We start from the raw sequence: 26,189 nt of genomic DNA on the forward strand, positions 1-26,189 counted from the left end.
TTGCGACTGCTGTACTGTTTGTACGTTGATCTTACATCCACGATGTCGTTCACAACAACACAAGCAGAGCTTCTGAGTTGAGTGGCCGCCTTGACATTGTTTAGTTCAGGACGGGGGGTGGAGTGTGTTGGGGATAAAAGAGCGGTACAGTACACATTATCTCCCAAACAAATGTTCCTTCTCTTCACAATGACATCATTTCACTTTACGTTTATGTCATGGCAGCTCTGGTGAGGATGCTTAGGTGAATAAGACCCTGCAGACGCCTGAAGATAGCCTGACATCACGGACACCATTGATGGCAGCGTTAGCATTCGGGCTAACAAGTGATATCAGCCTACAAGGCTACATGATAGGTTCACTGCCAAGAGGCAGGGGTAGTGAGGAGGCACGTGAAAAACAGGAAGAGACAGCTGCCTTGGAACAACTCTTCCTGTTGGGACATCCTTCGTCTGACACCATCGAGCATCAAAAGCGTCCTTTGACAAATTCTACCTCTCGATTTGGACAACTATCAAGATGTGCAGAGAACCGTGTGGACATCTGTTTCCCATACCTTTGTTTATTTGTGGACGGCCCGCCAACTAATACATATGGCAAATCCTCTATGTTAATGAACATTTATGCAGAGACTCTTATTTTGAAACCCTTTCACTTCCACTTCTGCTCATGTTACGATATGTAGCAATTAAAGATATCCGATAATATCGGACTGCCGATATTATCGGCCGATAAATGCTTTAAAATGTAATATCGGAAATTATCGGTTTCAAAAAGTAAAATGTATGACTTTTTAAAACGCCGCTGTGTACACGGACGTAGGGAGAAGTACAGAGCGCCAATAAACCTTAAAGGCACTGCCTTTGCGTGCCGGCCCAGTCACATAATATCTACGGCTTTTCACACACACAAGTGAATGCAAGGCATAATTGGTCAACAGCCATACAGGTCACACTGAGGGTGACCGTATAAACAACTTTAACACTGTTACAAATATGCGCCACACTGTGAACCCACACCAAACAAGAATGACAAACACATTTCGGGAGAACATCAGCACCATAACACAACATAAACACAACAGAACAAATACCCAGAACCCCTTGCAGCACTAACTCTTCCGGGACGCTACAATATACACCCCCCGCTACCCCCGACCCCCGCCACCCCCCAACCTCAACCTCAACCTCCTCATGCTCTCTCAGGGAGAGCATGTCCCAAATTCCAAGCTGCTGTTTTGAGGCATGTTAAAAAAAAATAATGCACTTTGTGACTTCAATAATAAATATGGCAGTGCCATGTTGGCATTTTTTTTCCATAACTTGAGTTGATTTATTTTGGAAAACCTTGTTACATTGTTCAATGCATCCAGCGGGGCATCACAACAAAATTAGGCATAATAATGTGTTAATTCCACAACTGTATATATCGGTATCGGTTGATATCGGAATCGATATCGACAATATCGGAATATCGGATATCGGCAAAAAAGCCATTATCGGACATCTCTAGTAGCGATCTATCGATGCTGAACTCATTGATGACTTTTCTACCGTGTTTAGAGATAAAGTTTCAGGTTTAATGGCTTCTCCTTAGTGTGTGTATAGGTTTTATTTCAGGATGTTGCCGATTCCAATACTGACCATCCATTAGTCAGATCAGCCGATACATACAGTATATTGATCACATCTAGAGATGTCCGTTAATTGCTTTTTTGCCGATATCCGATATTGTCCAACTCTTATTTACCGATTCCGATATCAACCGATACCGATATATACAGTCGTGGCATTAACACATTATTATGGCTAATTTTGTTGTGATGCCCCGCTGGATGCATTGAACAATGTAACAAGGTTTTCCAAAATAAATCAACTCAAGTTATGGAAAAAAATGCCAACATGGCACTGCCATATTTATTATTGAAGTCACAAAGTGCATTATTTTTTTTTAACATGCCTCAAAACAGCAGCTTGGAATTTGGGAGAGCATGAGCAGGTTGAGGTGGGCGGGGTTGAGTTGGGGGGGTAGGAGGTAGCGGGGGGTGTATATTGTAGCGTCCCGGAAGAGTTAGTGCTGCAAGGGGTTCTGGGTATTTGTTCTGTTGTGTTTATGTTGTGTTACGGTGCGGATGTCCTCCCGAAATGTGTTTGTCATTCTTGTTAGGTGTGGGTTCACAGTGTGGCGCATATTTGTAACAGTGTTAAAGTTGTTTATACGGCCACCCTCAGTGTGACCTGTATGGCTGTTGACCAAGTATGCCTTGCATTCACTTGTGTGTGTGAAAAGCCGTAGATATTATGTGACTGGGCCGGCACGCAAAGGCAGTGCCTTTAAGGTTCATTGGCGCTCTGTACTTCTCCCTACGTCCGTGTACACAGCGGCGTTTTAAAAAGTCATAAATTGTACTTTTTGAAACCGATACCGATAATTTCCGATATTACATTTTAAAGCATTTATCGGCCCATAATATCGGCAGTCCGATATTATCGGACATCTCTAATATCGATCACATCTATTGACTGTAAGATTTTCAATGTATTTATGGTGAGTGTTGTTGCCAGTTTAACCATATCAGCACCATATTTAAACTACGTCTTTATTCTCCTTTATTACCCGAAATTTCGGACTATAAGCCGCTACTTTTTTTCTGCACTTTGAACCCAGTGGCTTATTTATGATTTTTTATTCGCTGACAGTCATAATTAAAAAATATTTTTCTAAAAAGCAAATTAAGTGGTGTTTTATTGTTTGTACGATGGCGCCATCTTTAGGACGACTACAGTCACTGCAGGTGCTGCAGTGTCCTTTCATTTAGGGCTCTCAACTGTCATCTAGACATCCATAGCGGTTCTACTCTTATCACTCCAAGCAACATTTGAAAGTTTTACAATATAACTAAAACTGTTTATATGTTTAAGGCATCACAACAAAATTATGCATAATAATGTGTTAATTCCACGACTGTATATATTGGTATCGGTTGATATCGGAATCGGTAATTAAGAGTTGGACAATACCGGATATGGGCAAAAAAGCCATTATCGGACATCTCTACTATAGCCTGAGTGATGAAGCATCAATGACATGTTTTGCAGAGAGCAGACAACTTCTGATACTGCGTCAGACAGAAATGAATATTTGATGAGCTCGGATCGTCAGTCTTTCCCGTAGATCTTAGAGACCCTCCAAATCAAAAGGGGACCGTCTCGAAGGAAACGGTCTGCGCTTACCTGTGCAGAGGTGCACCAGCCTGCCCATGACCAACCATCAGGGACTCGCTTTAAATGTCGCTGGCTAGCGGGAGGCTAATGGAGGAAACACCCCGACAACTAGACAATAGGACGTGAAGAGAAGCCAGGAGGCAGCAGCCATCGCCACCGATGTGTCTTGCATAATGATGACATCACAGCCTGGCAGGCAGGGAGGGGGCGAGGGAGGGATTAGGGAGGAGCAGGACGAGGGAGGGCGCAAGAGTGAAACCGAAAGAGAGGACGGGGCAGGAAAGAGCTGCTCCGCAGGAAGTCAACAACGCGCACCCAAACACACAAAGAGGTCTTAGCGGGATAAACAATCTGGCCTGGGGGGGTCCAAAGACCAACTTAGAGCACAAATCACACACACACACACACACACACACACACATTTTAATGTATTTTATGCTGCACCTTTTACCACCTCACTTTTTACTCTAATTTAAATAGTTGCTGACGTCATGCTTTGGAATGAAAAAGTCTAAAAGCTTTAGATAAATATATATATATATATATATATGTATGTGTGGGAAAAAATCACAAGACTATTTCATCTCTACAGGCCTGTTTCATGAGGGGTTTCCTCAATCCTCAGGAGATTTTTCCCACACATACATATTACGCTCTACCACGGTATCGAGCACTATTTTTTGGACAATCTAATTAAGACATATATATATATATATATATATATATATATATATATATATATATATATATATATATATATATATATATATATATATATATATACCGTATTTTTCGGACTATAAGTCGCAGTTTTTTTCATAGTTTGGCCGGGGGTGCGACTTATACTCAGGAGCGACTTATGTGTGAAATTATTAACACATTACTGTAAAATATCAAATAATATTATTTATCTCATTCACGTAAGAGACTAGACGTATAAGATTTCATGGGATTTAGCGATTAGGAGTGACAGATTGTTTGGTAAACGTATAGCATGTTCTATATGTTAGTTATTTGAATGACTCTTACCATAATATGTTACGTTAACATACCAGGCACGTTCTCAGTTGGTTATTTATGCCTCATATAACGTACACTTATTCAGCCTGTTGTTCACTATTCTTTATTTATTTTAAAATGCCTTTCAAATGTCTATTCTTGGTGTTGGCTTTTATCAAATACATTTCCCCAAAAAATGCGACTTATACTGCAGTGCGACTTATATATGTTTTCTTACTTCTTTATTATGCATTTTCGGCCGGTGCGACTTATACTCCGGAGCGACTTATACTCCAAAAAATACGGTATGTATATATGTATATATCAGTGGCGTGCAGTCACTAGAGGCAGGGGAGGCACGGCCTCACCTGCCATCATGGAAAGAAAAAAAAAAGTAAAAAGAAAAAAATAATAATTAAATTGTTATATGTATCCAGTGATTATAGTAAAGTTATTTTCCATTGAACTTCACCAGTTTTAGATTATTTTTATTTTTATTTTCACATTTGCCGTTCAAATACTGAGAAGAGACGGTGCGGTGATCAGCAGCCAGTTGAGGCACGTCACTGCGTTGCGCCTCAACATGGATTGTGCACAATGACTCGGCTAACTGCTGGCCTGCTGTGCAGTGAGACCGTATTGCTATATGAATTATATTATACATTTCCATAGTTTAGTTAGCTGAGGTGTATAATGTACAGTGTATTTTGTCAACAACTGTATGTGTGTAACGTATTTCTTGTGCTGAGCGATCATAAAACTGGAAGCTCGTCTCATAACCCCGCCTCCTGGTGCCAAGCACCTCCGCCACAGAATGCACCGCCCGACGGGAGCGCCGCAGCCACACCAACCAAAGCCCACACCCAAACCCTCCACGTGCAAGACCGAATCCACCCAAAAAAAGTCACTTAACAAGAAGCCAAAAAGTGCAAAAACAACAATGCTCGCGCCGGAGAAGCCACGAACGACCACAGGGACACAACATTAGGTACACCTGCAGACTGCAGCACGGATTTCATATTTCATTCATTCACAACTCTTCCAACACGAACACCACTGTTCCCGCACTTATAAGTAAAGGTAAGACCATAATAACGTTTTTTTTATTAAATGCGCTTTTTTGTGTGCTACAGTTTGTAAGTGTAAAGTTAAAGTTAAGTTAAAGTACCAATGATTGTCACACACATACTAGGTGTGGTGAAATTTGTCCTCTGCATTTGACCCATCCCCTTGTTCACCCCCTGGGACGTGAGGGGAGCAGTGGGGAGCAGTGGGGAGCAGTGGGCAGCAGCGCCGCCGCGCCCGGGAATAATTTTTGGTGACCCCCAATTCCAACCCTTGATGCTGAGTGCCAAGCAGGGAAGAATGCTGGTATGAGCTTTAAAACATAAACCTCACGCCACTGGTGTATATATATATATATATATATATATATATATATATATATATATATATATATATATATATATATATATATATATATATATATATATATATATATATATATATATATATATATATATATATATATATATATATATATATATATATTAGGGCTGCAACAACTAATCGATTGAATTCGATTATAAAAATAGTTGGCGATTAATTTAGTCATCGATTCGTTGGATATATGCTATACGCATGCGCAGAGGCTATTTTTTTTTTTTTATTATTATTTTTTTAATAAACCTTTATAAACTGCAACATGTACAAACAGCTGAGAAACAATAATCAAAATAAGTATGGTGCCAATATGCTGTTTTTTTTCAATAAAATACTGGAAAGGATAGACATTTAGTTTGTCTCTTTTATCCGATTAATCGAAGTAACAATCGACAGATTAATCGATAATCAAATTAATCGTTAGTTGCTGCCCTAACATATATATATATATATATATATATATATATATATATATACATATATATACATATATATATATATATATATATATATATATATATATATATATATATATATATATATATATACATATATATACATATATATATATATATATATATATATATATATATATATATATATATATATATATATATATATATATATATATATATATATATATATATATATATATATATTCGAGGTTTTTAGATGCATCGCAACTCGTACATGGACGATTATAAAATCGATTAGTAAATGTCGATAATCGATTTATTAATGTAAATAAAGTAATGTAGACAGTTTTAATTTGGCTGACTGCATCAAGCCACCTCACCAAGAGATCTGACCAGCTCCTTTATCACAGGGCACCTATGTTCTGGTTTTGCACACATTTCCATGAATTTAATAAACGTGAGGGGAATTTCTCATTACAAAAGCACTTTTTTTTTTTTTTAAAAGACGCAAGTGATAAACGCTTATTTAGTGAAACAAAAATAAATGTAAAACTGCATCAATCATTGATTTTTAATCGAATCGCGGCTCCGGAATCGATTCACATTCATGAAGCTTGGTTCTTTTATGAATTTATTATGGGTCTACTGAACATGTGAGCATATCTGCTGGGTCAAAAGTATACATACAGCAACATACATTATCAATGTTGGTGACGCAGAAAAGTAACAATCAAATCAAATGAGCTTCATGGCTTCTTAACTTCATGTGAGTGATTATGATTGACGACACCTGTTGACATCTGAGCCCTTTAAATAGGGCTCATGTGATGCAGTCATTAGACTCAGTTACAAACGCGACAATGGGAAAGTCAAACGAACTCAGCACAGATCTGAAAAAAACTCATCATTGACTTGAACAAGTCAGGAAAGTCACTTGGAGCCATTTCAAAGCAGCTTAAGTCCCAAGAGCAACTGTGCAGACAATTGTTTTAGTATAAAGTGCATGGCACAGTTTTGTTACTGCCACGATCAGGAAGAAAACGCAAGCTATCACCTGCTGCTGAGAGAAAATTGGTCAGGGTGATCAAGAGTCAACCGAGAAGCACCAAATAGCAGGTCTGCAATGAATTGGAAGCTGCTGGAACACAAGTGTCAGTGTCCACAGTCAAGAGTGTTTTGCATCGCCATGAACTGAGAGGCTACCATGCAAGAAGGAAGCCCTTGCTCCATGATCACATGGACTAAGATAAGACCTTCTGGAGGAAAGTTCTGTGGTCAGATGTGAACAAAAAAATGAACTGTTTGGCCACAATACTCAGCAATATGTCTGGAGGAGAAAAGGTGAGGCCTTAATCCAGGGAACAAAATTCCTACCGTCAAGCATGGTGGTGGAAGTATTATGCTATGGGCCTGTTTTGCAGCCAATGGAACTGGTGCTTTACAGAGAGTAAATGGGACAATGGAAAAGGAGGATTACCTCCAAATTCTTCAGGACAACCTAAAATCATCAGCCTGGAGGTTGGGTCTTGGGCGTAGTTGGGTGTTCCAACAGGACAATGACCCCAAACACACGTCAGAAGTGGTAAAGGAATGGCTAAATCAGGCTCGAATTAAGGTTTTAGAATGGCCTTGCCGAAGTCCTGACTTAAACGTGTGGACAATGCTGAAGAAACAAGTCCATGTCAGAAAACCAACACATTTAGCTGAACTGCACCAATTTTGTCAAGCATGGTGGTGGAAGTATTATGCTATGGGCCTGTTTTGCAGCCAATGGAACTGGTGCTTTACAGAGAGTAAATGGGACAATGGAAAAGGAGGATTACCTCCAAATTCTTCAGGACAACCTAAAATCATCAGCCTGGAGGTTGGGTCTTGGGCGTAGTTGGGTGTTCCAACAGGACAATGACCCCAAACACACGTCAGAAGTGGTAAAGGAATGGCTAAATCAGGCTCGAATTAAGGTTTTAGAATGGCCTTGCCGAAGTCCTGACTTAAACGTGTGGACAATGCTGAAGAAACAAGTCCATGTCAGAAAACCAACACATTTAGCTGAACTGCACCAATTTTGTCAAGAGGAGTGGTCAAAAATTCAGCAAGGTAAGAAAAGTTGCTTTTGCATAATATTGCGAAACAAAACGGCCGATAACGTCTTACCTTATACACAGACCATAATAATACTCGTATGTTGAAGCACATCAAGCGGTGTGGCTTCATAGCTTACCAAAGTCGGACTAAAACATTGATAGATTTTTAAACGCGGTATGTAATGTTCTATATTTTCAATGGAACATATAAAATGTTAGTGTTGTTTACTTGAGTCATATTGCCATCATAGTGCAGTCTGCACGTATCTCTTATGTTTGACTGCCATCTACTGGTCACACTTATCATTACACCATGTACCAAATAAAATTGCTTCGAGGTCGGTAAGCAAAACCAGAAATATTCCTTACATTAGGCGGGTTATAAGGCGCACTGTCGAGTTTTGAGAGAAAATATATAGTCTGGAAAATACAGTACATTGGTAGCTAACATGCCAATTGATTCGATTGACATATATATTTGATATGGTGACATACATAAACATTATTTTACTCTATTATTCATCATTTATTACTATTGTTTGAAACATTGCTATAGGTAGTAAGCAGTTTAACATGGATGGATGGATAGATCTACAGTGTGTAATGGAAATGAATAGAAACACAGTCTTTACAAGATGAGGACATAACTGCCTTGCACCTTGGACTGCAAACACACTTGACCTGTTTAAGACTTACAAAGCAGGTGTTGATAAAATACTTCCTTGATGTGAGATGTTACATCACGTTGCTGGTGTACAAGCTCTTGGGCTAGTAAAAAATGCTACTAAAAACGCACATTATTACATCATTATTTACACAAACTGCATGTAGTACCGATAAGAGCTATTGGTAGAAGTGTACACCCGTAATGAAGAGTGTGTAAAAAACAGACCCACAAAGCTCATTGCTAGCTTGATTTTCCTGCAGTGTTCCACATGAAAGGAAAATATAATGTCCTACAAATGATTGCAGATAAACGATATTATTGTAAGTAGGGATGTCCGATAATATCGGACTGCTGATATTATGGGCCGATAAATGCTTTAAAATGTAATATCGGAAATTATCGGTTTCTAAAAGTAAAATTTATGACTTTTTAAGACGCCGCTGTGTACACGGACGTAGGGAGAAGTACAGAGCGCCAATAAACCTTAAAGGCACTGCCTTTGCGTGCCGGCCAAGTCACATGATATCTACGGCTTTTCACACACACAAGTGAATGCAATGCATACTTGGTCAACAGCCATACAGGTCACACTGAGGGTGCACGTATAAACAACTTTAACACTGTTACAAATATGCGCCACACTGTGAACCCACACCAAACAAGAATGACAAACACATTTAGGGAGAACATCCGCACCGTAACACAACATAAACACAACAGAACAAATACCCAGAACCCCTTGCAGCACTAACTCTTCCGGGACGCTACAATATACACACCCCCCGCTACCCCCTACAAAACCCCGCCCCCCCTCCAACCCGCCCACCTCAAGCTCTCTCAGGGAGAGCATATCCCAAATTCCAAGCTGCTGTTTTGAGGCATGTTAAAAAAAATAATGCACTTCAATAATAAATATGGCAGTGCCATGTTGGCATTTTTTTCCATAACTTGAGTTGATTTATTTTGGAAAACCTTGTTACATTGTTTAATGCATCCAGCGGGGCATCACAACAAAATTAGGCATAATGACTTTATATATCGGTATTAGTTGATATCGGAATCGGTAATTAAGAGTTGGACAATATCGGAATATCGGCAAAAAAGCAATTATCGGACATCTCTAATTGTAAGCATTATTTTGAGACCAATGCAATAATAACATTAATAATGCAATTAAACCTTAACACGCAATAAACTACACCTGGGCGACATATCCAGTTTATCGATAAATTAAGAGTTTTTTGCTGCAGACGATTTTAAAATATAAAAAAAAATCAATTTTTTCTCCTCATATTTTTTCGCCACCATAAGCTTCCTGATCCCTTGTCCGCCTCCTTATTTCCTCAGCGGCGATGGCTGATGCTAATGAGAGTGCAACATTTGTTCCAAAGAGACGAAAAGTGTTGCCAGTACTTTAGATTTGCGACGACGAGCGTAGAACAAGTGACTGCACGCTGCAGAGTTTCTTTACAATAAGACAGCAGCACAGCAAACTTATTCCAGCATCTGAAAACAAAGCATCCAACTGAGCGGGGGAAATGGGACTCTTTACGAGGCGAACAAGACCACAAAAACTCCACCGAGGAAGCATCTTACACAAGGTAGCATGTACAGTAAGGAGAACAATGCACAGAGCGATCACTAAAGCCTGACAGCTTGTACCCGCGTGTGCGCCAGCAAAACTCTTATATAAATATAATGCATTTCCATCCATCCATCCATCTTCAACCGCTTATCCGGAATCGGGTCGCGGGGACAACAGCTCCAGCAGAGACCCCCAGACTTCCCTCTCCAGAGCAACATTAGCAACTTCCTCCTGGGGAATCCCGAAGCGTTCCCAGGCCAGAGAGGAGATGTAATCCCCCCCATCTGGTCCTTGGCCTGCCGCGGGGTCTCCTCCCAGTGGGACGTGCAACGAGGACCTCCCTAGGAAGACGCTCGTGAGGCATCCGCACGAGATGCCCGAACCACCTAAGCTGGCTCCTTTCCAAGCGAAGGAGCAGCGGCTCTACTCCGAGTCTCTCTCGGGTGGCTGAACTTCTCACCCTATCTCTAAGGGAGATGCCAGCCACCCTTCTGAGGAAACTCATTTCGGCCGCTTGTATACGCGATCATATTCTTTCGGTCATGACCCACACTTCATGACCATAGGTGAGAGTAGGAATGTACTCGCACTGCCCCCCCTTGGCAAACTTCTCTTCTACTTTTGCAGCAATACTGATAATTTAAAGGCCTACTGAAACCTACTACTACCGACCACGCAGTCTGATAGTTTATATATCAATGATGAAATCTTAACATTGCAACACATGCCAATACGGCCGGGTTAACTTATAAAGTGACTTTTAAAACTTCCCGGGAAATATCCGGCTGAAACGTCGCGGTATGATGACGTATGCGCGTGACGAAGTCCGAGTAACGGAAGTTATGGTACCCGTAGAATCCTATACAAAAAGCTCTGTTTTCATTTCATAAATCCACAGTATTCTGGACATCTTTTGCAATTTGTTTAATGAACAATGAAGGCTGCAAAGAAGACAGTTGTAGGTGGGATCGGTGTATTAGCAGCGGACTACAGCAACACAACCAGGAGGACTTTGTTGGAGCGCTAGCCGCGCTAGCCGCGCTAGCCGCCGACCTCACCTTGACTTCCTACGTCTCCGGGCCGCCAAACGCATCGGGTGAAGTCCTTCGTCCTTCTGCCGATCGCTGGAACGCAGGTGAGCACGGGTGTTGAGTAGATGAGGGCTGGCTGGCGTAGGTGGAGAGCTAATGTTTTTAGCATAGCTCTGTGAGGTCCCGTTGCTAAGTTAGCTTCAATGGCGTCGTTAGCACAGCATTGTTAACCTTCGCCAGCCTGGAAAGCATTAACCGTGTATTTACATGTCCACGGTTTAATAGTATTGTTGATTTTCTATCTATCCTTCCAGTCAGAGCTTTATTTTTTTGTTTCTATATGCAGTTAAAGCACGATGCTATCACGTTAGCTCGTAGCTTAAGCATTTCGCCGATGTATTGTCGTGGAGATAAAAGGCACTGAATGTCCATTTCGCGTTCTCGACTCTCATTTTCAAGAGGATATAGTATCCGAGGTGGTTTAAAATACAAATCCGTGATCCACAATAAAAAAAGGAGAGTGTGGAATCCAATGAGCCAGCTTGTACCTAAGTTACGGTCAGAGCGAAAAAAGATACGTCCATCACTGCCTCTCAAGTCCTTCACTGTAACGTTCCTCATCTACGAATCTTTCATCCACGCTCAAATTAATGGGGTAATCATCACTTTCTCTGTCCGAATCTCTCTCGCTCCATTGTAAACAATGGGGAATTGTGAGGAATACTAGCTCCTGTGACGTCACGCTACTTCCGGTATAGGCAAGGCTTTTTTTAATCAGTGAGCAAAAGTTGCGAACTTTATCGTCGATTTTCTCTACTAAATCCTTTCAGCAAAAATATGGCAATATCGCGAAATGATCAAGTATGACACATAGAATGGATCTGCTATTCCCGTTTAAATAAAAAAAAATCATTTCAGTAGGCCTTTAAGTGACTACTGTTTTAACAGGATTATTTCTAGACCCAACAACAATGTGGACGTCGCTTCCGTCGCTAATGTTTACAAGTAGTAAACAGTACGGAAGCAACGATGCTCGCTATAATCCTGCACGGGACAAGCCGCCTTTAATAAATAAAAACAAATGTGGTATCAATCAATATCGAATGATACGAAAAAAATGAATCGTGATCATTTTTCTTGCCATATTGCCCAGCACTATAAATAGTCTAAGTCACACACTTCCTCCCTCGGTCAGTTTGGGTGTCCTTGGCCTGGACGACCTTAAAGACCCCAGATCTAAACCCCAGGGAAGTGTTTTAAAGCCCATCGTAGGTCCCCTTTAATGCATGTCAAGAACGTCTGGGGTCTCATTCTGACAGTTTGCCTACGCACAAAACAGGTCTGGAACGTTTTCTTATTTTTATTTTGTATGCAGACTTTGAATCGGCTGGATCAAAAGAGGGATGTGATCCGAGAAATACAAACAACCTGACATCTAAACATTATTCACTTAGATATGATAAACATGTCAAGATTCACTTGACTTCAGAGTGTAAAAAATGTGATTATCTGATACATTTAAGATTATCTGTCATATGTGGGTAAAATAAATCATAATAATACATCTTAATTATGATTATATTAACATTAGTTCATCGGCCAGAGGTTTCCAATCCCCCGGTCTTTACAAACTAGTCACGCCTCTGTTTCTAACTTTGATCAAGGGTCCTTGAACGCACCACAGTTATGTGCAATGAGATGCAAAAGTGAAACTCGTACTAATACATATATATATATATATATATACTACCGTTCAAAAGTTTGGGGTCACATTGAAATGTCCTTGTTTTTTAAGGAAAAGCACTGTACTTTTCAATGAAGATAACTTTAAACTAGTCTTAACTTTAAAGAAATACACTCTATACATTGCTAATGTGGTAAATCAATATTTTAGCTGCAAATGTCTGGTTTTTGGTGCAATATCTACATAGGTGTATAGAGGCCCATTTCCAGCAACTATCACTCCAGTGTTCTAATGGTACAATGTGTTTGCTCATTGGCACAGAAGGCTAATTGATGATTAGAAAACCCTTGTGCAATCATGTTCACACATCTGAAAACAGTTTAGCTCGTTACAGAAGCTACAAAACTGACCTTCCTTTGAGCAGATTGAGTTTCTGGAGCATCACATTTGTGGGGTCAATTAAACGCTCAAAATGGCCAGAAAAAGAGAACTTTCATCTGAAACTCGACAGTCTATTCTTGTTCTTAGAAATGAAAGCTATTCCACAAAATTGTTTGGGTGACCCAAAACTTTTGAACAGTAGTGTGTATATATATATATATATATATATATATATATATATATATATATATATATATATATATATATATATATATATATATATATATATATATATATATATATATATATATATATACAGTGGGGCAAAAAAGTATTTAGTCAGCCACCCATTGATTGTCAATGGGTGGCTGACTAAATACTTTTTTGCCCCACTGTATATATATATATATATATATACGTACGTTATGTACGAGTTTCACTTTTGCATCTCATTGCACATAACTGTGGTGCGTTCAAGGACCCTTGATCAAAGTTAGAAACAGAGGCATGACTAGTTTGTTATATATATATATATATATATATATATATATATATATATATATATATATATATATATATATATATATATATATATATATATATATATTAGGGCTGCAACAACTAATCGATTAAAATCGATTATAAAAATAGTTGCCGATTAATTTAGTCATCGATTCGTTGGATATATGCTATGCGCATGCGCAGAGGCTTTTTATTTATTTTTGTTTTTTTCAACAACAACAAAAAATTATTATTATTTTTTTTTTAAATAAACTTATTCATAAACTCTAACATTTACAAACAGCTGAGAAACAATAATCAAAATAAGTATGGTACTAGTATGCTGTTTTTTTTTCAATAAAATACTGGATAGGATAGAAAGAAGTGTAGGATACTTCTCTTGTTGCCTTATTTGTATTTGACCACTACTGTTTTCTGTTTATTTGTTACTGACTGTGGCAGGACACCTCTGCCTCTGTTTCACTTTATGTTGCTGGTAAATAATATGGTTGTAGTAGTAGGCTAAAGTTAAATTATTTAGTATGCACTAATTAAAGGGGCGGAGCTTTAAGAGACATTTTAGCTTTTATATTTTATAAGATTTTTTTTTTTTTAAGAACCACAATTAATAAATATATTTCAGTGAATAACTTATTGTTCAAATCTGTATATAAATATGTACATAAAGTGTTGTAATTATATTGTAAAATGGATGGAAGGATGGATCGATGGACGTTTAAAACAAAACTGTTATTATTAATTAGTAAGTATAAATTTTTTGAGCCTTTTTAGAGAAAATCATATCATTGTAGTAAATTATGCAAATTACTCGATGATGTCATGGTGACCACGCCCATAGCCACGCCCCCGCCGCCACAGGTATCTTGGCAGTTTATGGGAAACACTGATATATATATATATATCCGGAAAGAATAAAGCATAGTTGGTTGTATAAACAAAGGCACTTGCGGTCTGGTAACCGAGCAAAAAGGAAGTGATCACTGATCAGTGGGAGGGACACGCTGAACAGCCAATCAGGTAACAGACTCAACTATCAAGTTCGGTTGCGCCATCTTGCTGTCTCACTGTTGATTATCTGCATGGAGTGAGACGAGAAAGTACAAATGAGTGCTGTGGCGAGCAAAGAAATTGTGGCTAAAACCGGAAAAGAGACCTGGACAGTATGACAATTTTTGGGATTTTTTCCTTTCCCTATTAGGATGTACAGAAACAACAGGTAGGAACTAAAGTGCAGGACTGTATTAATACAATAAATAAAATATAACAAAATGTGCTACTTTAAAACAATATATTTGGTCCAATAATATTTAAATAATAATTACTGCGTAACAAATTAATTTCCATACTTAAATAAGAATAACAGACCAAATTAAACGTTACACGGTTGTAACTTCCTGCAGTTCTCAGGTTTCTCTAAGTTTACATTTTCACACTTGACACTATTGTGTTACACTTTATTAAGCATTTCATACATATTACTTGTTTTTCCAACTTTATTTAAAGAGGTTAATGTTAAGTGTTTATTGTGATTTTACAATTTTGTTTACATTAATTGTTTTCCATGCTTGTGTTGACATTTCCTGTCCTTTCTGCCTTGATAGCTGAGGGGATTACAATCAGTGGAAGGAAATACAAATGTTTACATTTAATCTCCTGGTCCATATTTTCCATAAATCATAAAAATGATCAAATAATTATCAATATCAACTAGGGATGTAACGGTATCAAAATCTCACTGTACGATATCACGGTATAAGAGCCACAGTACGATACTATTGGGGTATTTGTCCAATAATTTTGGGGGGTTTTAAATGACTTAAATGTTGTAGTGTGTAAAATGAAGTGGCAGGAATGTTTAGTTTAAACACACTTACGGTAATTGAACACAAACATAACGCTTAAATGTTCCAATCATATTTATTACTACAAACATGGATTTTTAAGTGCAAAGAAATGTGCGGAAACATCCATTGTTTCAGGCAATTACTTTAAAAAAAACTTCCACGTGTGTCTTTAAAGTGACAATGTAAACATCCAGTGTGAAACCATAATGTTCACTTTAGTGTCTTTCAACGTTTACTTGATGAGAAGCAGTGTCCTCCACAGTGGACATGTTGATATCCGTCTGGAATGTTTCTCAAAAAAGTACTTTTAATAATGTAAATACAGTGTTTCCCATAAACTGCCAAGATACCTGTGGCGGTGGGGGCGTGGCTATAGGCGTGGTCACCATGACATCATCGAGTAATTTGCATAATTTACTACAATGATATGATTTTCTCTAAAAAGGCTAAAAAAATGTACACTTACTAATTAATAATAACAGTTTTGTTTCAAACGTCCATCCATTCATCCATCCATTTTACAATATAATTACAACACTTTATGTACATATTTATATACAGATTTAAACAATAAGTTATTCACTGACATATATTTATTAATTGTGGTTCTTACAAAAAATATATCTTATAAAAATATAAAAGCTAAAATGTCTCTTAAAGCTCTGCCCTTTTAATTAGTGCATACTAAATAATTTAACTTTAGCCTACTACTACAACCATATTATTTACCAGCAACATAAAGTGAAACAGAGGCAGAAGTGTCCTGCCACAGTCAGTAACAAATAAACAGAAAACAGTAGTGGTGGTAGATAGACACAAAGCTTCATCAAACATCTGATCCACTGAACAAAGAGCTCCAAAAATCTTGATCTTACACTTCTCTTTTGTAAAGTAAATCTGAACAGCCGATATGGGCATCTACATCAACTATAGGATTTGCCTGAGAAGCTGGACAGGACAAAAAATTAAAACAAATAAAAAAAATTAAAAAATTTAAAAAAAAAAAAATAAATAAATAAAAAATATAATTTTTTTTTTTTTTTGTAGCAGCCTTAATTCTTTCGTGGCGGGCCGCCACAAATAAATGAATGTGTGGGAAACACTGAAATACCTCACACACTGATGTTTGGTGTGGCTGGCTTCAAATATATTTTCTGGGTGACATCGAGAAAAACAAGCGAAAAGGAAACGCAGACTTCCTTACTGCCGCCAAAAGGGTTATGTTTTCACCAGGGTTTGTTTGTCTCTTAGCAACATAGCTCAAACAGTTATGGACGGATTTTGATGATTTTTTTGAGGAAATGTCCAAAAAAACCAAACAATTATTGTCATCTACTGCAGTGTTTTTCAACCTTTTTTGAGCCAAGGCACATTTTTTTCATTGAAAAAATGCGGAGGCACACCACCAGCAGAAATCATTAAAAAATGAAACTCAGCAGCCGATATTGACAGTAAAAAGTCGTTGTCGCAATTGTTGGATATGACTTTAAAGCATAACCAAGCATGCATCACTATAGCTCTTGTCTCAAAGTAGGTGTACTGTCACCACCTGTCACATCACGCCCTGACTTATTTGGAGTTTATTGCTGTTTTCCTGTGTGTAGTGTTTTAGTTGTTGTCTTGCGCTCCTATTTTGGTGGCTTTTTCTCTTTTTTTGGTATTTTCCTGCAGCAGTTTCATGTCTTCCTTGACCGCTATTCCCCACACCTGCTTTGTTTAAGCAATCAAGAATATTTAAGTTGTTTTTATCCTTCTTTGTGGGGACATTGTTGATTGTCATGTCATGCTGGGATGTAAATTGTGGACGCGTCTCTGCTCCACAGTAAGTCTTTGCTGTCGTCCAGCATTCTGTTTTTGTTTACTTTGTAGCCAGTTCAGTTTTAGTTTCGTTCTGCATAGCCTTCCCTAAGCTTCAATGCCTTTTCTTAGGGGCACTCACCTTTTGTTTATCTTTGGTTTAAGCATTAGATACATTTTTACCTGCATTCTGCCTCCCGCTGTTTCCCACATCTACAAAGCAATTAGCTACCTGCTGCCACCTGATTGATTGATTGAAACTTTTATTAGTAGATTGCACAGTTCAGTACATATTCCGTACAATTGACCACTAAATGGTAACACCCGAATACGTTTTTCAACTTGTTTAAGTCGGGGTCCACGTAAATCAAAACCTAATGATATGGAAGAGTATAACGTGGTAAGTCTGCCGATCTACAGACAGTACAGACACTTAACAACGGCACATTATTTGCGGATTATAATTACTGGTTTGCAAAAAAATATTTTTAACCCAAATAGGTGAAAATACATAATCTCCCACGGCACAGTGGTTGAAAAACACTGATCTACTACGAACACAATTCACTTCCTGCTTTCGGCGTTCCACCCCCTGTCGGCCCCGTTTATTTTCAGACACGGCCAATGCTAAAGCGCCAGAAAAAAACTACACACCCAGTTTTTGTTCGATACCGTCAAACGTCACGGCATTATTGTGAGGACTTCGCAACCGAAATACCGTGGTATCTACAATACACCCAGGGTTTCCCACACATTCATTTATTTGTGGCGGCCCGCCATGAAAGAATTACGTCCGCCACAAATAAAAATAATTTTTTTTTTTTTTTTGGTCCTAACCAGCTTCTCAGGCAAATCATATAGTTGATGTAGATGCCCATATCGGCTGTTCAGATTTACTTTACAAAAGAGAAGTGTAGGATACTTCTCTTGTTGCCTTATTTGTATTTGACTTTATTAAATGTATTTATATTAGAAACACAACATGTGTATATAACAAAGGGTGCAAAGTCTGCAGGCAGTAGGAAACACATGGTTAAGTGTAGGGAGTAAAACTGATGGCAGTCTAAAGTTCAAGATTTTTGGAGCTCTTTGTTCAGTGGATCAGATGTTTGATGAAGCTCTGTGTCTATCTACCACCACTACTGTTTTCTGTTTATTTGTTACTGACTGTGGCAGGACACCTCTGCCTCTGTTTCACTTTATGTTGCTGGTAAATAATATGGTTGTAGTAGTAGGCTAAAGTTAAATTATTTAGTATGCACTAATTAAAGGGGCAGAGCTTTGAGACATTTTAGCTTTTATATTTTATAAGATATATTTTTGTAAGAACCACAATTAATAAATATATTTCAGTGAATAACTTATTGTTCAAATCTGTACATAAATATGTACATAAAGTGTTGTAATTATATTGTAAAATGGATGGATGAATGGATGGACGTTTAAAACAAAACTGTTATTATTAATTAGTAAGTACACATTTTTTAAGCCTTTTTAGAGAAAATCAAATCATTGTAGTAAATTATGCAAATTACTCGATGATGTCATGGTGACCACGCCCATAGCCACGCCCCCACCGCCACAGGTATCTTGGCAGTTTATGGGAAACACTGACACCGTTACACCCCTAATATCCACCGATATAAAAAACTTACATCGTGACAGTTTTCAGCCGTATCACCCTTTTTCTTGCAAATTTCTGTTACCATGCCTGGCTGAGGCAGACTTGTATCCCTCTAGGCTGCGCCACCCCCGCCCCACTTTTTTTTTATAATCATTCCCACAGTGTCCACAAAAATTACATGCACATGCGTCATGGCCAACTATGCTAATCATACGACGACACAATCACCATAGTTTGCTTGCAGAAAACATGTGAAGATGGCAAAGGATATGGCAGCAAATAAAAATCACACACGGGCGTGATTATTAATGACATCGTGAAGCTGCTCACATAGAAACCAATGAACTCAGCAAGCGTGCACGCACGCACACACACACACACACACACACACAAACCACCACACACACAGGACTGTACACAAGGTGGTGGTTACTCCGTTATAGCGCTAGTAAACAGTAAACACAGGGGACTTTGAATGTCCAACACAGTCCAATTGGTCCATAATTGAGCACACACCTTGACAAAGTGACAAGGACGTGACGCATGACATGACGCAACAGCGCTCTCGTTAAAGTAGCAGTATAATGGAAAAGTTTCATTGTGCCCATAAAACCATAGCTGACTGTACAAAACCCAAAACCAGTGGAGTTGGCACGCTGTGTAAATGGTAAATAAAAACAGAATACAATGATTTGCAAATCCTTTTCAACCTATATTCAATTGAATAGACTGCAAAGACAGGATATTTAACGTTTGAACTGAGAAACTTGGTTATTTTCTGCACATAATAGTGTGTGACAATCATTGGCACTTTTAACTTTAACTTTAAAAACAAGCGTCTAGTGCCTTAGTGTGGATTATGATTGATAATTAATCTAAATTGGAATTAAAAACATCCCATCAGTCTGCATTCTAGTAAGAGCAGACATTGTACAGTAAGATATCGTTTTATTATGTTGGTAGTTTGTATTTCTTGTTTAGCGCTCAGCAACACTGCGACATGACACGTTGGATCTCTTTTGCACACGGCTCGTAAAACTTATATATATGTCCATCCATCCATTTTCTACTGCTTGTCCCTTTCAGGGTGGAGGTGGGGTGGTGAAGCCTATCTCAGCTGCAGTTGGGCGGAAGGCGAGGTACACCCTGGACAAGTCGCCACCTCATCACAGGTCCAACACAGATAGACAGACAACATTCACACACTAGGGACAATTTAGTGTTGCCAATCAACCTATACCCAGGTGCATGTTTTTGGAGGTGGGAGGAAGGCGGAGTACCCGGAGGGAACCCACGCAGTCACAGGGAGAACATGCAAACTCCACACGGAAAGATCCTGAACCATGAATTGATTAACGTGGACCCCGACTTAAACAAGTTGAAAAACTTATTGGGGTGTTACCATTTAGTGGTCAATTGTACGGCATATGTACTGTATTGTGCAATCTACTAATAAAAGTCTCAATCAATCAATCAAAAACTCAGGACTACTCATGACCTACGTATTGTGAGGCACATACACTAACCCCTGTTCCACCGTGCTACCCCCTGATATGTTTAGGATCAATTATATAAGGTTCTGGGTCATACATTTTTCTTAAAGTAATCATTGTTGGCTCTCACAAAGTCTGCATGATTTTGCATTGTTGTTGTTGTTGGCAAAGGACGTCACCGATCACGTGACTGACTTGCTCGTTATCTCTCGAAATGGCTCGGGAATCTCTGTGAGATTGATACTGTTTTGATCGTATTTACTCGCAAACTTTGCAAGTCCAAAACCAGATATTTATATGATAATCGCTTCAATATAGAGCAGTGGTTCTTAACCTGGGTTCGATTGAACCCTAGGGGTTCGGTGAGTCTGCCTCAGGGGTTCGGCGGAGGTCAAGACACACCCGACTCATCGTGTAAATAAAAATTTCTCCCTATCGGCGTATTATGGATACCCCCAAACAATGTTCCCTCTAATTTTCCATATGTGTGAGCAAACGCAAAAACCCCTTGAGCATTCAGTGGAGCACATGTGGTCACACCTGCAGCACACCTGTCCCAAACCTGACTAAATAACAAGTTAAAGGTTTTATTGTGTAATCAAATGACAACAGTCATTTCCATGACATTATTTTCTAATATAAAGTGTTTTGGCCCACTTACAAAGACTATAACATATTGTTTTTTATGAGCTGTGAACTAGTATTATATGTCTGGGTGGGGGGTCCTGCTTTGGAAATAATCTGTACCCCTTTCAGATATCGCATTTAGTTTCCACTAAAACATTCACATGTTGCACAATGAGATGTAAACATGGGATCATGTGTACATTCCTGTATCTTTCTGTTTGTAAAATATATATCTATTAGTATTTCTTTAATATAATAACATAATTTTATGATTACGGTTCGGTGAATGCGCATATGAAACTGGTGGGGTTCGGTACCTCCAACAAGGTTAAGAACCACTGCACTAGGGACAATTTAGTGTTGCCAATCAACCTATCCCCAGGTGCATGTTTTTGGCGGTGGGAGGAAGGCGGAGTATCCGTAGGGAACCCACGCAGTCACGGGGAGAACATGCAAACTCCACACAGAAAGATCCCGAGCCCGGGATTGAACTCAGGACTACTCAGGACCTTTGATTGATTGAAACTTTTATTAGTAGATTGTAGTACAGTACATATTCCATACAATTGACCACTAAATGGTAACACCCAAATAAGTTTTTCAACTTGTTTAAGTCGGGGTCCACGTTAATCAATTCATGGTAATTCGTATTGTGAGGCACATGCACTAACCTCTGGTCCACTGTGCTGCCACCCTGATATGTTTAGGATCAAATATACCGTATAAGTCAGTTTTTTTCATAGTTTGGCCGGGGGTGCGACTTATACTCAGGAGCGACTTATGTGTGAAATTATTAACACATTACTGTAAAATATCAAATAATATTATTTATCTCATTCACGTAAGAGACTAGACGTATAAGATTTCATGGGATTTAGCGATTAGGAGTGACAGATTGTTTGGTAAACGAATAGCATGTTCTATATGTTATAGTTATTTGAATGACTCTTACCATAATATGTTACGTTAACATACCAGGCACGTTCTCAGTTGGTTATTTATGCCTCATATAACGTACACTTATTCAGCCTGTTGTTCACTATTCTTTATTTATTTTAAATTGCTTTTTAAATGTATATTCTTGGTGTTGGGTTTTATCAAACATGTCCCCCCCAAAAATGTGACTTATACTCCAGTGCGACTTATATATATGTTTTTTTCCTTCTTTATTATGCATTTTCGGCCGGTGCGACTTATACTCTGAAAAATACCGTATAAGGTTCTGGGTCATACATTTTCCCTAAAGTAATCATTGTTGGCTCTCACAAAGTCTGCATGATTTTGCATTGTTGTTGTTGTTGGCAAAGGACGTCACAGATCACGTGACTGGCGTGGGAATCTCCGTGAGATTGATACTGTTTTGATCGTATTTACTCGCAAACTTCGCAAGTCAAAACCAGACATTTATATGATAATCGCTTCAATATAGAGCAGTGGTTCTTAACCTGGGTTCGATCGAACCCTAGGGGTTCGGCGGAGGTCAAAACACACCCGACTCATCGTGTAAATACAAACTTCTCCCTATCGGCGTATTACGGATACGGCAACAGCAGAAGTCAGACTGATTTGCAGGTGTGTCATTTGTTGTGAGTTCATGCACTGTGTTGGTTTTGTTGTTTGAACAAGGTGATGTTCATGCACGGATAATTTTGTGCACCAGTAATAAAACATGGTAACCACTATGCCTTATTCGGCACTAGGGATGATGTTTGATAAGGAATTATCGAGTTTGAGCCTATTATCGAATCCTCTTATCGAACAGATTCCTTATCGATTCTCTTATCGAGTCCAGATAGGTTGTTGTATACGGAAAAAAACACACAATATTTGGTTTAACAAAAGCTCACTTTTATTATATAATAAAAAAATAAAATCTAATAAATAAATAAATATTGACTGTTACCCACCTAAAAAAAATAAAATAAAATAAATAAATATTGACTGTTGTTACCCAAAGTATATTAAGTGGGATTTTTCAGAGAAACAAATATATACAGTAACACAAAAACAACCTGTCTCTGTGATCACTGTAGGTGTATAAATAATAATACAGTGTTAAATAAAATCAGTCCCTTGGGCACAAAACTGAAAATAATACAGCTCTCCAAAAAGTGCACTTCTGCTGCTATTTGACATAACTGTTTGTTATGATGCTTTGACATTTTTGAACTTTATTTCTTTATTGAAAGAAAATTCTATGAAGAGAAAAGTTCTTTGCAAATGTGGTTACAATGCTAAAAAATGAAAAGTTAAAGCTAAAAAAAGAAATACACTTTATTGAGTTAACATTATTTCTTTATAGGGGGAAAAAATGTTATGAGCTAGAGAATATAACAACTACACTACCCAGCATGCAACGGGAGTTACGAGCATGCGCGGTAGCCCCGAAAAGTGTTGCATGTTGCCACGCTGTGAAAGTAAACGTCAACAACTCAGCCAACACGCCTCGTCTGCATTATTTATAATTAGACCGACAACACATCTACAGTGTGATCTTGTGTTGTTTACAAGGAAAGAAAAACAAAAGTTAAAAAAGGGAGATATGTTGTATATATATGTATGTGCTGCGGTTGTTTTAAGAACGTTGCGACAGCTGCCGTAAAGGAGGTGCGTTGCTAGCCTGGTTGCTATGTTTCCGGTAGGTCGTAAAAGTGTTTGTCATGTGTTTGACCCTGCTAAAATCTCTCAGTAAAGTTATTCGATGGATTATAGCTTTTGTTTTGAACTTTATTACACCTTGGAGCGCTTTTTCCCGTCCATTGTTTTCCTGCTTTCACTATCTGCGCCTAATGACTGAGCTACGTGACGTCATTTCTTGTGATGTCCCACGGAGCATTTCTGGTCGGGACGGGATTCGAATAAAGAATCAACTCGTTTCCTTTACTATAGTGGTCTCGATAACGGGTACCGGTTCTCAAAAAGGGATTCGAGTCCGAGGACTCGGTTCTTTTCTTATCAAACAACTGGGAAAACCGGTTTCGAGTATCACCCCTATTCGGCACGGCCTTATTATAACCCTGACCCTCTAACCCTGGCCCTAACCCTAACCAAATAACTCTAAATTAAGTCTTTGTTACTTAGAATATGTTCCCCTAGTGTCCAAATAACTCTAAATTAAGTCTTTGTTACTTAGAATATGTTCCCCATACTAAAGTGTTACCAAAAACATATAACTTTGTCTTGAATTTGAAAAAAAACATTTTATTTTTCACTAAAGAAGAGTTCGGTGAATGCACATATGAAACTGGTGGGGTTCGGTACCTCCAACAAGGTTAAGAACCACTGGTTTAGGATCACATATATAAGGTTCTGGGTCATACATTTTTCCCAAAGTAATCATTGTTGGCTCTCACAAAACTCTGCATCCATTTATGAATCAATTTAATGTGGACCCCGACTTAAACAAGTTGAAAAACTTATTGGGGTGTTACCATTTAGTGGTCAATTGTACTTCACTGTGCAATCTACTAATAAAAGTCTCAATCAATGCATTATTTGCATTGTTGTTGTTGTTGGCAAAGGACGTCACAGATCACGTGACTGACTTGCTCGTTATCTCTTATAATGGCTCGGGAATCTCCGTGAGATTGATACTGTTTTGATCGTATTTACTCGCAAACTTTGCAAGTCCAAAACCAGATATGTATATGATAATCGCTTCAATATAGAGCAGTGGTTCTTAACCTGGGTTCGATCGAACCCTAGGGGTTCGGTGAGTCGGCCTCGGGGGTTCGGCGGAGGTCAAAACACACCCGACTCATCGTGTAAATACAAACTTCTCCCTATCGGCGTATTACGGATACGGCAACAGCAGAAGTCAGACTGATTTGCAGGTGTGTAATTTGTTGTGAGTTCATGCACTGTTCAGCCCTTTGAGACACTTGTGATTTAGGGCTATATAAATAAACATTGATTGATTGTTGTTCATTCACGGATCATTTTGTGCACCAGTAATAAAAACAGGGTAACACTTTAGTATGGGGAACATATTCACTATTAATTAGTTGCTTATTAACATGCAAAATAGTAACATATTGGCTCTTAACTAGTCATTATTAAGTACTTATTAATGCCTTATTCGGCACGGCCTTATTATAACCCTAACCCTCTAACCCTGGCCCTAACCCTAACCAAATAACTCTAAATTAAGTCTTTGTTACTTAGAATATGAACCCCATACTAAAGTGTTACCAAAAACATAACATTTTATTTTTCCCTAAAGAAGGGTTCGGTGAATGCACATATGAAACTGGTGGGGTTCGGTACCTCCAACAAGGTTAAGAACCACTGGTTTACGATCACATGTACAGTATAAGGTTCTGGGTCATACATTTTTCCCCAAAGTAATCATTGTTGGCCCTCACAAAAGTCTGCATCCATTTATGAATCAATTTAAGTGGACCCCGACTTAAACAAGTTGAAAAACTTATCCGGGTGTTACCATTTAGTAAGTACGGAATATGTGCAATCTACTAACAAAAGTCTCAATCAATCAATGCATTATTTGCATTGTTGTTGTTGTTGGCAAAGGACGTCACAGATCACGTGACTGACTTGCTCGTTATCTATCGAAATGGCTCGGGAATCTCCGTGAGATTGATACTGTTTTGATCGTATTTACTCGCAAACTTTGCAAGTCCAAAACCAGATATGTATATGATAACCGCTTCAATATAGGAGGCAACTAGTTGTTCCATGACACGGGTACTTTATTGCTCGCATCCAACACACTGCTGCTGCACCTTTTAAACCATTTCCACGGCAAGTC

At 38.6% G+C, this 26,189-nt stretch overlaps 1 protein-coding gene across 6 annotated transcripts in view; it reads right to left on the reverse strand.

The window, feature by feature from the left end:
- Positions 1-26,189, reverse strand: part of LOC133640990 (serine/threonine-protein phosphatase 2A 56 kDa regulatory subunit epsilon isoform) — a 105,497-nt gene that overhangs the window by 78,289 nt on the left and 1,019 nt on the right. The window contains exon 1 of one of the 6 annotated variants that reach the window (XM_062034751.1): positions 3,234-3,382. The exons of the other annotated variants lie outside the window; for them this stretch is intronic. Coding sequence (XP_061890735.1) covers positions 3,234-3,271 — 38 coding nt within the window. The 5' untranslated portion in view covers positions 3,272-3,382. Of the gene's footprint in view, positions 1-3,233; positions 3,383-26,189 lie in introns of those variants that run through there. 6 annotated transcript variants of the gene reach the window in all.

This window comes from Entelurus aequoreus, linkage group LG23 (genome assembly GCF_033978785.1).
Source record: "Entelurus aequoreus isolate RoL-2023_Sb linkage group LG23, RoL_Eaeq_v1.1, whole genome shotgun sequence".
Lineage (NCBI taxonomy): Eukaryota > Metazoa > Chordata > Actinopteri > Syngnathiformes > Syngnathidae > Entelurus > Entelurus aequoreus.